Below are 16,019 nucleotides of genomic sequence, written 5' to 3'. Positions count from 1 at the left end.
GGCCCTACATCCCTGGGCGGTGCGTATTTGCGTTGACTCGGCTGGCGAACCCGAGAATTCGCGATGTACCAAGTCCCAGGCCACCATACAAGACGTTTTGGACGCTTTCGTCGGGCTAGGTGGCCTCAAAACGAGAAAAAAAAGTTTTGACATGCACCACGGAGGGACCAAAATCGTCGGCCATGGTACACCAGCAACCACGGCGCGACTTCAACTTCGTCGGCCATGGCAACTTTTCTTGTAGTGTTCTCCGGTACTAGCGTCTAAAAACGAATACGAGATACAATCACCCAACAAGGTTCAATATCTATACTAAGCACACAATGGCTTCACACAAACTATTCTAATCTCATGACACACATAACATATTATTTGAGTTTAGTTTTCTTTCTTAAAGAAAAATAATTTTCTCTCATTACCTATGTAAATGATAGTTTCCATATAGTTCTTTGAGGAAATAATTTCCTCTCAATGAATCTTCTTAAGATTTAATTTCCTCCAACAATCATGTATGAATCTATGTTGACCAAGGTCAACCATTCATCATCATCATTTGGGGAAAATAATTTAAATGAGGTAGAATACCTCATACTATTTAACAATACTAATTATGATTTAATATCACCAAGTAATTTCATGTGAGAGTATTTAGACCAGGGTCACAACTTCATATGAAAGTACTTGGGACAAGATTTAAATGAAGCAAAACACTTCATATGATTTACATAATAGTTTTGGACAATATCATTTGACTACAATAGCCATATAGTCCTTTATTTAAACTAGGCCATGATCACTCAAAGTAACCACACCATATTTTTGCATAAACAATTAGTGTAAGTGAAATGTGAGCTATGAGAGTTGAAATCAACTTAATATCACTTTTGGTTGATTTTTAATAATTATTTGAATGTGCAAAAGTCTCTGACTTGTTCTTTTTGTCACATTATTTCTACAATGAATATCACAGTGAGACCAGTGGGGTTGTGTAGATCTTTTCACTAGCTTTCCAACAGTATAAAATTCACCAAATTTGGTTGGGCCAATTTAAATCTATTCAATTTTGAAAACAGGACCAGTATTGAATTTGGTTTAAACAGAAATTCACATTTGAATTGAAACGGGCCGGCGGGAAACTAAAAGGGCCCAAATCATTTAAACAGACAAAGTCCAGCCCACTATTAGGATGTGCCCCATAACATTACTCAAATACCATTTCATGTGCTGCTGTCATACAAGAATGAGCACACAATATGAACATTATGTCATACAAGAATGAGCACATACTGTCATACAAAGAATAAGAACACAGTACCAACATATATACTGTCATACACACTGTCATACAAGAATCCAATACACTTTGTCGCGCCCAACATAATATGTCACTGTCTCATAAAACGGAGACGAAAATTATGACACTTAAAAGTCGTGGAACCGCCTCCACTGTCAATAATTGCCCTGATTATTAGGTAAGGCCGAGCAAGAACATATAATCTATCATGTCCAGGATAGTGTTTTGCTGGTCCTGGAGCTGTCTGGCACCGGTTCCTGCAAGATCGGTGGCTGAATTGGCGACGATCAACTAGGTATCCAATGCTGACCCTAAAGTCTAAACATCTTTCACATTTATTCAGACAAGGATCTAGTTTTGTTGCCAATTACTACGCTTCCTGCCAGTCTAAACCCACTCAGGATTCACAAGATTAACTCTAAACAGCATTAATATAGTATTAACGGAATGGGCAAACAGTGAAAACCACCCGCGCGCGGCGCGCTAGGCTGTGTCGACTGGCCGGCCGGGGTCCCAACAAACGGAACACCCGCGCGCGCGGCCGCCATTCATCCATCCATCTGCGCCCCGCCCGCAAATGCTATACTCGGCGGAAACAGTCTTACAGATAAATAGCAAATCTTTAAAAATAAAGGAAACGTCAACAAAGCAAAGAAAAAAAGAGTAAGAGGGGAATGCTGCAATACTTGTGCATTTAATCAGTTGGGTAACAAGGACACATGCTGTCGGTGCTTGCATTGCATCAGGCCAACTATTGAGAGAACTGATAGCTCTAACAATCCCCTGTACAGAGAGGCAAAGATCAGCAAACTTTATATTAGTTGCTCTAGTACTTGAAGCCATGGCATTTGAGCATGTCAAACCATATACAGAATTTTACGTGTATTTTAAACCATATTTTAACTTTAACGTAAAATGCTAGAAATAAGCACTAGCACACACAGAGATTTGGTACTTTTTTATACCATGAATAGACAAGGAAATGATGCCTTCTAAAAATAAATAAGATACACAAGAAAATGATACGATGCCCTCGAAAAGAAAATGATACAAACCAGCTAATATGTTTATATGAAACTGAACCCACGCATATGGACAAAAGAGAGGACTTCACATACAGGTAACTCCGCAAGATAGTTTCTTATATGCACATGTCAACCATCAGAATAATTTCTAAAGACAAATGAACAGAGTAGTGTCAATACTTGTGGTTGATCATAGCAATTGTACCTCCATCTCTTTTGTAAAGACTAGTGGTTGGGGCGCCCCATGGGGCGCCTCCTCGCTGGTCCTTTGCGGTCCAATCAAGGAGCCATAAAAGTTTCTTTGGTTAGCACCATAACAGCAGTAAAAGCCAGTCTACTCCATCTCATCAACCAATGCATCAGCACATAACCAAAACAAACCACAAGAATGTGCGGTTTCCAGCACAAAAAGTTTACCATAGCAGAGGAAAAGGACATGACACCCATGTTGCTCTTTGTTTCCAACACACATATCTACAAGCGGGGACGGAGAATGCAGACTTCTATTTGCCTATGGTTACAAATAAGTCGGGTTGAAACTCTAGTTGCTCTTACAGCTCTACAATCAGAAATCGGCGGCCACAGCCTTGAAGGTGGACTTGGGGAGCGTCAGGGGCGGAGCCAACAGAGTGGATGGGTGGGGCACGCCCCGCCCTAATTTTTTTGGCCTGTTAGCCTCTATATCATGCAGATCTTAAAGAAGAAAAAGCCAATTAGGCTTGGCCCAGAGATAGGGAAGCACAAGGGACCATCTCTAACTTCTCGTTGTTGTCACGATCGCTCTCAGGTCCCGATCTCCCCTAAACGTCAGGCGGCCAGGCCGCTAGGAAAATAGTTACAACGACGGTAGTAGCGAGCAGGGCTAAGCCGACAAGGGAGGAGCTAGTGGCAGCCCTCAACAGGCTGAGGCGCAGGACGATGGCACTACAGCTTGCCGCGTACTCAGTCTATTCTCTACAAAAGCTAGGGCTTCCCCTTTCTAAGGTGCTAGATCCTTTCATCTTGTTCTCTTTCTAAATTCAGATTTCCTTTTGTATTATACAATTGTTGTACAAGTTCATTCACGGTTAGTAAATATGGAACTTAAAATTTAATCTCAGAATATGGTAGTTCATTTTCTAAGGGAAACAGAGAATTAGATGAGTTGACTTGTAACTTGCAGTGTAGTATTATCGAAATATGAAACTTAATGGAGAAATTACATCACATATTTAAAAAAGGACAAACAAGATAATTCCTATATGCAAAGATCAGACCCATTCATCCAATTTGTGCTCCTTGTGACACCTTATAAATCTACATTTTGTGCTTTAGAAAATTTTGTACCATGTGACAAAAAAATATGTCTACTTGCCCCACCCTAGCGTAAAATCCTGGATTCGCCACTGGGGAGCGTCATGGGCTTCAAGACGCTATTCAGGTAGATGGCCTGCCGGATCTTGAACACAGCCCATGCCGTCTCCATTGTGTGTCCGGCAACGTCAAGCCCTTTGTTCGTTGCTGCAGCAGCTTTCTCTTCCTAGCTGAAGGAGAAGAAGAGGAAGCACGGTGTAAGGGAAGATTTTCAGAACTGTGGTCCAAGTAGGAGTAGAAACAAGGATGTGCGCCAGAATGACAAGTACTTGTGATAACCGGTCGCCAGTCAATGATGTTGATAGCACATCCTTCACAGCCACTTCTACATCATCACAAATCTTTCCTGGAGATACCAATGGAAGATACATAAGTTAGATAGATGGTATAAAGAAAGTAAGCTCATTCTTACTTTCAAGGATGATATTCAGGCACGCAGATATTCCATACAACTAATAGTGAGGAACAACAGAGAAAATGAAATGTATCATCTGATAGACTATTTGACAATAGCACGTGCATAACACAATGTGCTCCAAGGAGATCATGTAATTACTTATAGTACATTGATCAGATTCATGGCACGAAACATTTCACGTGAACCCCTGACTATTAAGATTTCAGGAAGTATGGTGGCAATTAGCAAACAAAAAAGAAGATTTTTTGTTTGCTCCACAATATCGAGGTAAGGTCAACTGGCATGCAGGCTAACCATTTTCACTCTAGGGAGATTGATGGCATCACCATTCACCATGCATGAATTCACTATGCTTGTGATGGCAGTAGATGATGGCTCAACTAACATAACAACCTTATACAAGGAGAAGCATCATGAATAATTATTTGTTCCAGGAGTCCAGGACAGAAGCATGGCATAATATGTGTAGCATGGAGAATGGAGGGGACAAAGAAACAGAAACTTGCGAACCAATTTATTTCCCTTACTACTTGACACAAAAGTACCAGAGCAACCACTCTCAAGGAAAAAGTAAGCTGACAATGTATACATGAAACTAAAAAAAGGCCACTAAAGGGCACCAATCGCCTGCATCTCAAGGAAATTTTATTTCCCTTACTACTTGAATATTATTAAGCATATATGAATACACACAAAAAAACACCAATATATTTTTTCTCAGGCTACTAATGTGAAAGCTGAAAAATGAACCACTTACTAATATCGGGCTACTAAACAAATATAGTAATAGCACCAGAACATGATGCAACCTGCGACATCTTGATGTATTTCTTTGATCTATCCAAGTCTTTTTTTGCCCACACTTACTTCAGAATAACCTCCTCTATCCAAGTTCTGCATGTAGCAAGGTTTGGCTCAGTATTAACAAATGCTGATGTCGATTGCAAATTTTCAAGCAGTAAACAATACAAAAAAAATTCAGCAAACCATGACAAACTGACAGTATATTCTTGTGTATCTCAAGTACCTCAAGTACTTCACATCATTAATTATACACCGCGAGACAACTAACGGTATATCCTTGTGTATCTAAATATGTTTGGATGCACCAATTAATAGATGTTTTGCCTAGCTTGTTTGTTTTGTACATTTTTTAATACACCCTTAATAAAGCTGGCTCCAGCCCTTTCAAAAATATCCATGGTGTGAGTTAATTTAAAAAAAGTATAGTTATCACTGTCAACCGTCTTAAGGGGGAGAAGGAGGAAGCCCTGAAGAAAATCCAAGCCTTTGGTGAAACTCTTGATGCAGAACGGAAAAATGCTTAACAGTGACTAAATCGACTACAGTACAATGGACATACAATAGCTGGTACATTTACCAGACACAAATAACCAAATAAGATATTTAGGGGCACAATTAAGAATGCAGACCTGAAAACTGACGGCTATAGGGAAATTCGTTTGCTCCACAATCTTTGAAATATAGAGAAGGCAATAGCATTACCAATATTCACATGCATTGGCACCAGCTTCACATAATCCATAGCGTTTCTCTCGATATCGTCAAAAGTGACCAAGCCCGACACCGTGGCATTTACCTGAAAACCAAGCAGTCAAAATTTCAGACAATATTGATACTAACAAAGATGTGGGTTTTCTTAGCTGGCTTGCCATGACATGGCTGGTACTTGCATTTATGTTTCTGCTACCATACTTCTACAGATGGGTAGCAAGTAACACACTTAGTTGCTACCATACTTCTACGGATGGGTAGCAAGTAACACACTTAGTTGTGAAGCTTGGTATCTGATCTAGTAAATTGTTCTTGATGTACAACATTTGAAGACCATCTTCATGGACGTTTGATGTGAATTGCAATTTCTTATTAGGTAAAAGGACAATGACGTGCAAACTACACTCCTACATGAGAATTATGATCTCGAACTGTACGTCGTAGGAAGATCATGAACATCTTGAGCCAGTACATCTACCACTGATGATAAGCTAATCCTCTCAAAGCCTCCTTCCAGATTGCTGTTTGCATATCAACTGATGGTCTTAACTATCTCTTCCACGCAAAAGAAAACAAAAACAACCTGTGTTTGAAAAAAGAAGTGATCTCTGTTGTCACCAACTACGTCCAAATTGATCTCTGCTACCACTGGGTGGCCCGAATTCCTAAAATATGTGCTCATCAGGTTGTTATTACTGCGATCAGTCACCATCACACGAATTTATTCCCCTTGTACAGCCTAGTAACACCTTGTCTTTGCTTCCCTTCCAGCCCAAAGATTATGTACCAGCAAGAAATTTTAATTGCCGCTATTTACTTCCGGAATCAGTCCATCTTATTATGAGCTTGTACCATGGATGTAGACGCCCGCAGTGCAGTTCCCTTTAGTTAACCGGCGTGTTAAGCTCGGTAGCATTGCCTGCATTGTTTGCTATATATGCGGAGCTGAGCAAGATGGGCAGCTAACATATTTTCTTGTATGCTATATATCAGGACGCTGACAGTCCACGATGGAGTCGCCTTCGTCGTCCCCAACTCTGCAGGATCATCTCTCCCAGCCAACTGGCCCCTTGCATCTGAAAGTATGGCAGGTCGTATGCATCGCCTTGGGAGTGTTCATGGTGGTCGTCTTCTTTCTCACTGTTTGGCTCACTATGCGGAGTAGGAAGAGGACCAGACGAGCATCTGCAAATATTCCAATCACACAAATCCCTGCCATTTCTAAGGAGATCAAAGAAGTCAGAGTGGAGCAAGTCCCGGCGAGCGAATATGGGGCACATGACGGAGTCCTGCTAACGATCCAAGACAAGGCTAATGACCGTGAATCGGGCAAGGTCATGGTCCATTTGGGTGTAAGCAAATCGAGACGTGGGGATGAGAGCCACTCTGGATCATTCCGTTACACTGACAAGGACGCAGGCTTCCAGTCAGCCGAAGAAGGAGGGTCAGGAAATTTCCGGCAAGCTTCAAACCATGGAATAACAGCTCCTTCACCTTTGGTTGGCATGCCCGAGTTCTCTTACCTTGGTTTGGGTCATTGGTTTACTTTGAGGGATTTGGAAATGGCTACTAACCGTTTTTCAAAGGATAACATTATTGGTGAGGGTGGATATGGTGTAGTTTATCGTGGCGAGATCGTCAATGGCACTCCTGTTGCTGTCAAGAAGCTTCTCAATAACCTGTAAGATTTGCCTTGCTTGACCTGCCTGTTCTAAACTCTGAAGTCTTCCACATTATCCTGCCTTATATTGACTTCGTTTTTCCAAATGATGTTCTATGATCTTCAGAGGGCAAGCTGAGAAGGAATTCAGAGTAGAAGTTGAGGCTATTGGTCATGTTCGCCACAAGAACTTAGTCCGTCTTCTTGGTTACTGCGTGGAGGGTACTCAGAGGTACTTGTACTGTATGTTGGCCCAGACCCGGCAGTACTCTCGCCGATCTGATACCAAACACAGCCCCTGCCGCCGAGTGCTCTCCAACGACGCTGACGATGAGTTCCGACGAGACACACGCACGTACCCGATACCTTCCACCACGACGTACGGTCAGCAAGAACTGAAGCTAGCTGATCGATCTATGATTAGCTAGTACAACTTCGTACGTGCACAACACCAAAACAGGTTATAGCCACAGGTGCGTTTCTTTGTATTGATTCAACTCACGGTGTGTTACAACCTAGCTATTACATAGGTATTATATACTAGTCTAGCAACTCCACACATGAACCGACTCGGTGACTACCAGCGTCCAACACGGCATGGACTCCACGCCCAACACGACGCCGACCCGGTCAAGTAATCCGGTTTACAACAGAACTAGAAGTTCTACTTGGTAAAGAACACACGTACGTATACCTCTCGTATACGCAAGTGTACGGTGCCGTGCCGGCCGGAGTGCTTATTCCTAACAATCACCCCCTAAGCACGACGTGTGCTTCACCTTGACCTGGGTCCCAAATGCGCCAGCTACTTCCTACAGGCGTCTTTCTCGGCATTGCTTGTGTCGCTCCTCGTGGCACCCAAGCCACCGACTTTACCTTCGCCGGCTTCTCCATGGCTTCACGCCGACAGTCCTTCTTGTCCGCGTCTTCAATCTTCACCGGTACCATGATGAAAAACCATTTCTTTTTGCGTTTCATCTTCACCGGATTATTCACCGTCCGAATTTGCTTCTTCGGATAGTAGTCCAACACGCGTCGCATGCGTCGCTCGCATCGGTCGTAGTCGTCTCGTCTCCAGTACCATCGGAGATAGCACGACATACTCTTCTGCGCCCGACACCGCGCTTGTTTCTTCACTTGTGGATCCTCCAATTCCTAGTTGAGGTTCCACGTCGCTCCCTTGCAACTCACAAATGTGATCTCCCCGAAGTACTTTCTCGTCGAGATTCACACTGACGTACATGCTGCAACTAATAGCAACACTAGCTAGATACTTGCCTGATGGACGATGCAAATCCGGCTGATTCTTTTGTCCATCATGCATCCACGTACGTGGCAACTTACCTGTAGCTAGATCGATTAGTTGTAGACATGCATAATGTGGCTGCTTATTTCTCGCTGGGATGTTAACTTCCATCCCGTCTGGTGCAACCTGAGCTGGGATTGCTCTCTCTTCTGGCCTGATTGGTGCAGCACAAATGCTGGCACGTTCTGGCCTTTCTTCTAGGCTGCAAAGCCCTTTCGTTTCTGGACCTACACCAGGTCCGCCACCTAGTGGACTGTCTGATGGCGTTGATCGGCCACCAGCCCCAGGTCCTGCTTCTGGCCGAGTTGGCCTGCTTGCTGGGCTAACTCCCTCCATGCTGTTTACTGCTAAAGCTGGGCAGCGCCCTGCTCCTTCGCCTCCTGATGGTGCTGCTGGCCGAGCGCGTGAGCTGCTACTCGCAGTGAGGCTCCCGTGCGCAACTCCTTCCGGCCGAGATGGCCTTCTGGTGTCACTTCCTAGCCGATCGCTAGAGGCGTTCCTCGCTACGATGATCCCTGGACACCGCTCGACCGCTCCATCGCTAGAAGCAGCTGCACATACACCAACACTCCTGGTGGCGACATCCGTATGTGGAGTCGCTTGTGCTGCGTGCATGTCACCGGCGCCTTTGCCGGTACTCGTGTCCACGTCGTCACGAGATTTTGTGCCTTGATCATCTGCATACAAATTACTGTAAACAACAGTAAAGATCTCATCCGGTTCTGTGGAGTTCCAAATCCATGATAAGTCTTCTTCGAAGACTACATCGCATGTGACAACCACCTTGTTCGTCGAGGGATTGCACAAACGGTACGCTTTCGAGCCTTCTTCATAGCCAGTCATGATCATTGGAGTACTCCGATCCGCCAAGTTTCTTTTATGGCCGGACACCATCTTAACATGCGCCACGCACCCGAAAGTGCGAAGATGATCAACCGAGGGCTTTCGTCCGTACCATGCTTCGTACGGAGTCCCACCAACCATACTCCTAGTTGGCGCCCTGTTCAGCAAGTAGACAGCCGTGTTGACTGCCTCACCCCAGAACTTTCCTGGCAAGCCTTTGCTCTCCATCATGCTCCGTGCCATGGCCACCACTGTATGCTTCAATTCACCACCCCGATCTATGCGTAGGGACTTTTCGCCCTCGCCTTGACCTCTCCAGCTTCCTTGATCTTCTCGAATGCTTGTATAGCTTGATCCTTACTTTTCAGCAACACAATCCACATGTATTGGCTGAGATCATCCACCACAAGCATGAAGTACTCATTGCCGGACGGGGTTGCGGGTGAAATTGGACCGCATATATCGCCATGAACGAGCTCCAAAGCTGCACTTGCCTGATCTGTGGTTTCACGTGGGTACGGGGCACTCCGTTGCTTCTCGACGACACCTTCGTCGCATAGCTTGTCCACGTGATCCACACACGGTAGACCGTGATCCATCACAATCTCCGTAGCCGGTGATGGAGGAGGTAGCTCCTCCTCATCCTTCTGCTCGCATACTTCGAGCATCAGCATTATCGGTCCATCATCTCCTTCCTGGGCGATGAGAGCCCTTTCCTTCGGCTTCGGTGGTTTCCGGCAATCAACCTTGAAGTGACCGAGCTCGCCGCGAGTTATGGCATCTTACTTTCTTGATGTCAAACTTCCTCCTCGGCGGAGCGTCGTCCTCGTTCTCCCCTGCGATGTACTTTTTCGCTGGGCGAGAAGCTTCTTCATCACTTCTTCTGTCATATGCCTTGTCGCCCTTCTCTTTGGCGACCACCGCCGGCCACTGGGCACGGGTAAGCATAACGTGCTCATCCGGTACCGCATCACCGTAGGTGATCTTCATCCGCTCATCATGAGCCTTGAACCGTCCAACTAGATCATCCATCGTGAGAGTCTTGAGATCGACGCACTGCTCGATCGCCGAAACAACTGGCAAGTAACGCGGCAGCGCCGCGCGAAGGAAACGCCTTACGATCGAGATCTCCTCGAGCTTCTCATCGAGCGCGCGAATCCCATTGACCAATGTAGCGACCCTCGAAGCGAAGGCGTCCACCGTCTCATCTTCTCCCATCTCCAGATTCTCGTACTTCTTCTGCAAGGTTTGTAGGGCCGCCTCGCGGACACGTGCATGACCAAGGTTCAGCGTCTTGATCGTCTCCCACGCCTCCTTAGCAGATCTCTTCGAGATTAGGTGCTGCCTCACGTCCATCGGCATCACCGAGCAGATGGCCGTGAGTGCCTGTCGGTCCTTGCGGTACATCGACGCGCCCTTCTTGAACTCGTCGCCGCCGGGATCAACGGCCTCCCGGATTTCGTTGGACTCGAGCGCCCACATCATCGTGGTCGCCCACACCGTGTAGTTGTCGCGGATGTACTGCGGGTACTGCGTCGACACCGGCGCCGCGGCGCCGGAAGACTCGCCCACCTCCTTCGTCATGACCTCCCGTTACTAGGAGATCCTCCACGAGGCTCTGATACCAATTGTTGGCCCAGACCCGGCAGTACTCTCGCTGATCTGATACCAAACACAGCCCCTGCCGCCGAGTGCTCTCCAACGACGCTGACGATGAGTTCCGACGAGACACACGCACGTACCCGATACCTTCCGCCACGACGTACGGTCAGCAAGAACTGAAGCTAGCTGATCGATCTATGATTAGCTAGTACAACTTCGTACGTGCACAACACCAAAACAGGTTATAGCCACAGGTCCATATCGCACCTTGGTTTCTTTGTATTGATTCAACTCACGGTGTGTTACAACCTAGCTATTACATAGGTATTATATACTAGTCTAGCAACTCCACACATGAACAGACTCGGTGACTACCAGCGTCCAACACGGCATGGACTCCACGCCCAACACGACGCCGACCCGGTCAAGTAATCCGGTTTACAACAGAACTAGAAGTTCTACTTGGTAAAGAACACACGTACGTATACCTCTCGTATACGCAAGTGTACGGTGCCGTACCGGCCGGAGTGCTTATTCCTAACACTGTCCTTGTCATATTCCTCCTATACCTCTTATCAACTTTGGTTATTACCAAGCAAAATTCTTCTTCTTGACCTTCAGTCCTAACTTCAAGTATCTTTTCTAGGATACTTGTCTATGAGTATGTCAACAATGGAAACTTAGAGCAATGGATTCATGGAGCTATGAGTCACCGTGGCTCCCTTACATGGGAGGCCCGTATAAAGATTCTTCTTGGGACAGCTAAAGCGTGAGTTCTTCCTGGAAATGCCCTTTCTTTTTGTTTATCTATTTTTATCTTGTCACTCCAACTTCAGATATTCCAATATAAAGGTCTCAAAATTGTATAACTAAAAGAAGGCCACAAAATCATATAATATTTTCATGTGGGGCTAATTTCGCTATATTAAATACTAATTTGTCTGTACCATAATGTCATTCATGACGGAAGTGAGCATAACAGAGCTTAAGCTGCACAAGTTCCTAATAGCATGTCTATCTTATTGTGTCACACTTCAATTCAAATATTTTTCATTCTTACTGAATGCTTGACTGTTTTTTTTACCGGGTACCTCTTTGCAGGCTTGCTTACTTGCATGAGGCAATTGAACCGAAAGTTGTACACCGTGACATTAAATCCAGCAATATTTTGATCGATGATGATTTTGACGCTAAAGTATCAGATTTTGGTTTAGCCAAGCTTCTTGGTGCTGGCAAGAGTCATGTGACTACTCGGGTTATGGGAACCTTTGGGTATGTTGTGCAACTCGTGATCCAAGGGTACAGTTACACTATGTTATGCTTGTTAATAATGTGCTGCATTTACTCATTGCAGCTATGTGGCACCAGAATATGCAAACACTGGACTTTTAAATGAGAAAAGTGACATTTACAGCTTTGGAGTTGTTATTCTTGAGGCGATCACAGGGAGGGACCCTGTTGACTATGGTCGCCCATCGAATGAGGTATACAGGAGTGGCCAAAACTATTTGTTTGAGACTAATCTTCATGTCAGATGCATTCTCCTTGCCCGTATTATCAAGTGGCAACATATGATTACGATGGCAACATTAGGACGCTTATCTCAAACTGAATCTTACTCCAAGTTTAATTTGTGTCTATTAGGACTTAAATTATTCTATACAAGCAGTTCTGTGTGATTATATAACATCAAGATGCACTAGAGTATAAGATGTATTACGCCAATTCCCATATGAACATTAGTCAACAATACAGAGTGTCCGCACTACTTTTTGGCCTCTTTAGCCATGCCACTGTCCTTGGAGATCGACATATTGTGACTTGTGTTGCTTTCTCATAAGTGACATTACAACATTGATTTTACACATATACTTTAGAGTTCCTAGCTTTGCAATTTACATGGCTAGCATCTGAACATATTCAGCACTATCTTAACTATGAAGCATGACATTACAACCAAGCTCTCCCTGAGTCGGATAGGCTAGAAGCATTGATGTAGATTGTTGTGCTAACCTGTTAGGTCATGTCCCGAGCCACGGTGTAACATTTAGGGCCAACTTATAGCAACTCTTGGCTTGATAATACTGGCATAAAACTAGGGTAATTAATAATGGTACGGATTGGGTTGTTGTTTAGTTTTTCCACTGTTGCTCCTGTCTTGTTTACTCAGATATGAATACAAATATCAGTATTAATGAACACATTTTTTTTTGGATATTGTTGGAATATGTATGTGAACCGAACGCGTACTTATTAGACGCGAATATCCTATAACTTCCTTGCAGATTGTGTCAAAATAAACTTTATCAAATGGAAAATCGGATGCCGTATTGATGTCTGCTTCGTCGAAACAACCTAACATAATATTGTTTTCCAAATCAGAGGTCAAATTGGAATTCCGCTAAGAATCCAGATATTATTCTGTATTTGTATCCATATCTGACACAATTTGCGGCAACCCATTTGTAAACATATTATCTGTACCAGTAATAGAGTCCATCTGTGCATAAATAGCATCATTTGGCCGGTCAGAGTGCATTTCTATCTACCATGAGGTTTTTTTTTTTTTTTTGATAAAGGGAATATATTAATATCAAGAAGATACCAATTACACCCAGCCTCTGCAACAACGCACCACCCTAATGGCACTACGGATGCACACAGCCAAAAACAAGAAAAGAAAACTAAGAAAGAAAAGTCCGCTACGATATCTCGGGCCTAACAACGACAATACATCCACCGCCAAGACAACACCTGAATTACGGACTAGTCCCCGCTCTCAAAACAAATGCCTCCACCAAGGACATTGCCGAGGCACAACCAATTAAGGCCGGACCTTGGGTTTTCACCCTGAAAGGTAGGACTCGCACTTCACCTGTGTTGTCGCCCCCACTTTCATACCGCTGCTGTGAAGCCCGGAACACCAAGCAAGTCCCTCAACATCGCAAAGACTTGAACCTCCCTTAGCTAGTCCTCCCCTCCGGCCTTCATGAAATTCTCTTCTTCCGACTTTCATCATGGATCCATAGTCACTTGATGTCAATCAAAGAAAAAGAGCTTCGCGCCGCTCCCTCCAGAACCAATCGATCGGAATAAAAACATGGGTGCGCACGACCGAATACCTCCGATCCAACAAACTTCAGGCAAAAGCACCGTTATATTCATCGGCGGAGCCTTCCGGAACTCAACACTCCGGCCAGATCACGAGTCCAGGCCTCCGGTAGGTCATCCTCTTCACGCAAGAGAGGCCCTAGGACCGCCGCCTTTATTCAGGTCGGACCCCCACGTCGGCGACCATCCTGGGTTGGCCACTCCAACCCTCCACCGGCGACACCATCGCCGGCTTCCAAGCTCCTCCATCTCGCCGCCGGAACGAGTAGGTTAGCGATAGTTGCTTGACGATGCCTTCAACAAGATAATGGCGCAAACGCCGCCATCGCCCGCCATGACCGGAGTCGGCACGGTTTTCACCGGCTACTATGCCTCCCCGTCTCGCTGCCGGCGCTGAAAGTGGGATGAAAAATCCAACACGGCCCGGCTGGCCGGCCGCCTTCGGTGGATGAAGTCGGCCACCACCACCATGCCGGGCCGAAGACCGGACGTCCTCAAGCCGCGAAGAAGACCCGGCGAAGCCTCCTCGTGCCATTGACGAGACGTAGCCGCGATGGATCGCGATCCGAACCTCCGGCCCGGATCCAACCACACCGCGACCAACATCCGCCGCCGGCCGCCGGAGATCCGCCGGCCACCGCCATCCCGGCTGCGTTCGGTCGACGGAGGAGGAGGGTGTAGGCCGCCGCCCCCACACGCTCCCGCAGCCCGCGGCTGCGCTCTGCCGACGGAGGACCGAGCCGCCACCGCCGCCTCACCACAGGGGCTTTGCCCCGCGGCGTCCTCGGCGACGGCGGCGGAGGAGGGGGGGCCTGTAGGGGAGGGGAGGGGGCGGAGTGGAGGGGGACTCCCCGGGGACGGCGGGCGGCGCCGCCGCCTCGGGGGAGAGGTTAGCTCGGAGTGGAGGATCTACCATGAGGTTACAGGTTTATCCTCAGCTTTTGTACATTTATAGGCAGCTAGGGTGAACTCGTGTGTGTTTGTGCACACATTACCTTGTGTGCGCTGGTATGTCTGTTTTGGTCTCAAAAGGGCGTAACTTGGCCATTGTATGATAAAGGACCACTGACCACTTAGTGTGCTACAAAATACAATGCTCATATCTATCTGTTTCTTGTGCCACTTATTGTCTTCTGCTATTTCTTCGATGAAAACGAGGGCCCTTTCCTTGTGCTTTCGTAACTCAACAAATGATATTATGTCATTTGCAGGTAAATCTTGTTGACTGGCTAAAGATGATGGTTGCTAGCAGGCGCTCAGATGAAGTTGTGGATCCCACCATAGAGACACGCCCTTCTACTAGAGCTCTCAAGCGTGCACTTCTAATAGCTTTGAGGTGCGTGGATCCGGATTCAGAGAAGAGACCAAAGATGGGTCAAGTTGTGCGGATGCTGGAGTCAGATGACCCAATTCCGCGTGGGGTAAGCAACTTGATGCTTGTTTACTTCATGCATGTCTTTACTCAGTCCTGTCTATTGCTTCTTTTTTCTTTTGAAACATTTCATCCAAAATCATGGTGGGATTAATCAGTCTTACAATTAAGTTGGACTTAGTCTCACACATGTTAGTTGACCTTTGATTCATTCTCGTAACGAAAGTATACAAATTATGTATATAAACAGGACAGGAGATCCAGGCACAACCGTGGAGGGAGCACCGAGATGGATTCACAGAGGGACAATAACTCCGACACGGACAAGAGTGACAACCCAGACTCCAAACCGAGCAGGAGCAGAGCCTCCTCCTCCAAATGAGCACATAGACGTTTCCCCTTGTCACATTTCTTGGGTCCGTTAAGGGCCAGCATACCACCATTTCACATTGCTGACGAAGGCGCTGAATCTTCGCATACAGATGAGCTTATTGGTTTTCCTTGGATGTAACCGTTTTAT

The 16,019-nt window shown here is 45.8% G+C and overlaps 1 protein-coding gene across 1 annotated transcript; it reads left to right on the top strand.

Moving 5' to 3' along the window:
* The first annotated feature begins 6,615 nt into the window (after window positions 1–6,615).
* LOC124660321 (probable receptor-like protein kinase At5g18500) lies at window positions 6,616–15,895 on the top strand. Its single transcript, XM_047198129.1, has 7 exons — window positions 6,616–7,286; window positions 7,393–7,497; window positions 11,663–11,785; window positions 12,118–12,288; window positions 12,371–12,500; window positions 15,339–15,548; window positions 15,750–15,895. Exons 1-7 carry the CDS (start codon window positions 6,616–6,618, stop codon window positions 15,879–15,881), a joined length of 1,542 nt encoding a protein of 513 aa, XP_047054085.1. The 3' UTR covers window positions 15,882–15,895.
* The last annotated feature ends 124 nt before the right edge of the window (window positions 15,896–16,019 follow it).

Source organism: Lolium rigidum, chromosome 6, assembly GCF_022539505.1.
Source record: "Lolium rigidum isolate FL_2022 chromosome 6, APGP_CSIRO_Lrig_0.1, whole genome shotgun sequence".
In the NCBI taxonomy this organism is placed as follows: Eukaryota; Viridiplantae; Streptophyta; class Magnoliopsida; order Poales; family Poaceae; genus Lolium; species Lolium rigidum.
Note: the sequence above shows the minus strand (reverse complement) of the source record. Positions and strands in the feature narration are given on the sequence as shown.

What these genes read in the sequence shown, in the direction of transcription:
- LOC124660321 (XM_047198129.1), top strand. Translation starts at nt 6,616, where the DNA reads ATGGAGTCGCCTTCGTCGTCCCCAACTCTGCAGGATCATCTCTCCCAG. An exon ending in AAGAAGCTTCTCAATAACCT is followed by an intron (nt 7,287 to 7,392) that starts GTAAGATTTGCC and finishes TATGATCTTCAG; the next exon opens with AGGGCAAGCTGAGAAGGAAT. An exon ending in ATGGTCGCCCATCGAATGAG is followed by an intron (nt 12,501 to 15,338) that starts GTATACAGGAGT and finishes TGTCATTTGCAG; the next exon opens with GTAAATCTTGTTGACTGGCT.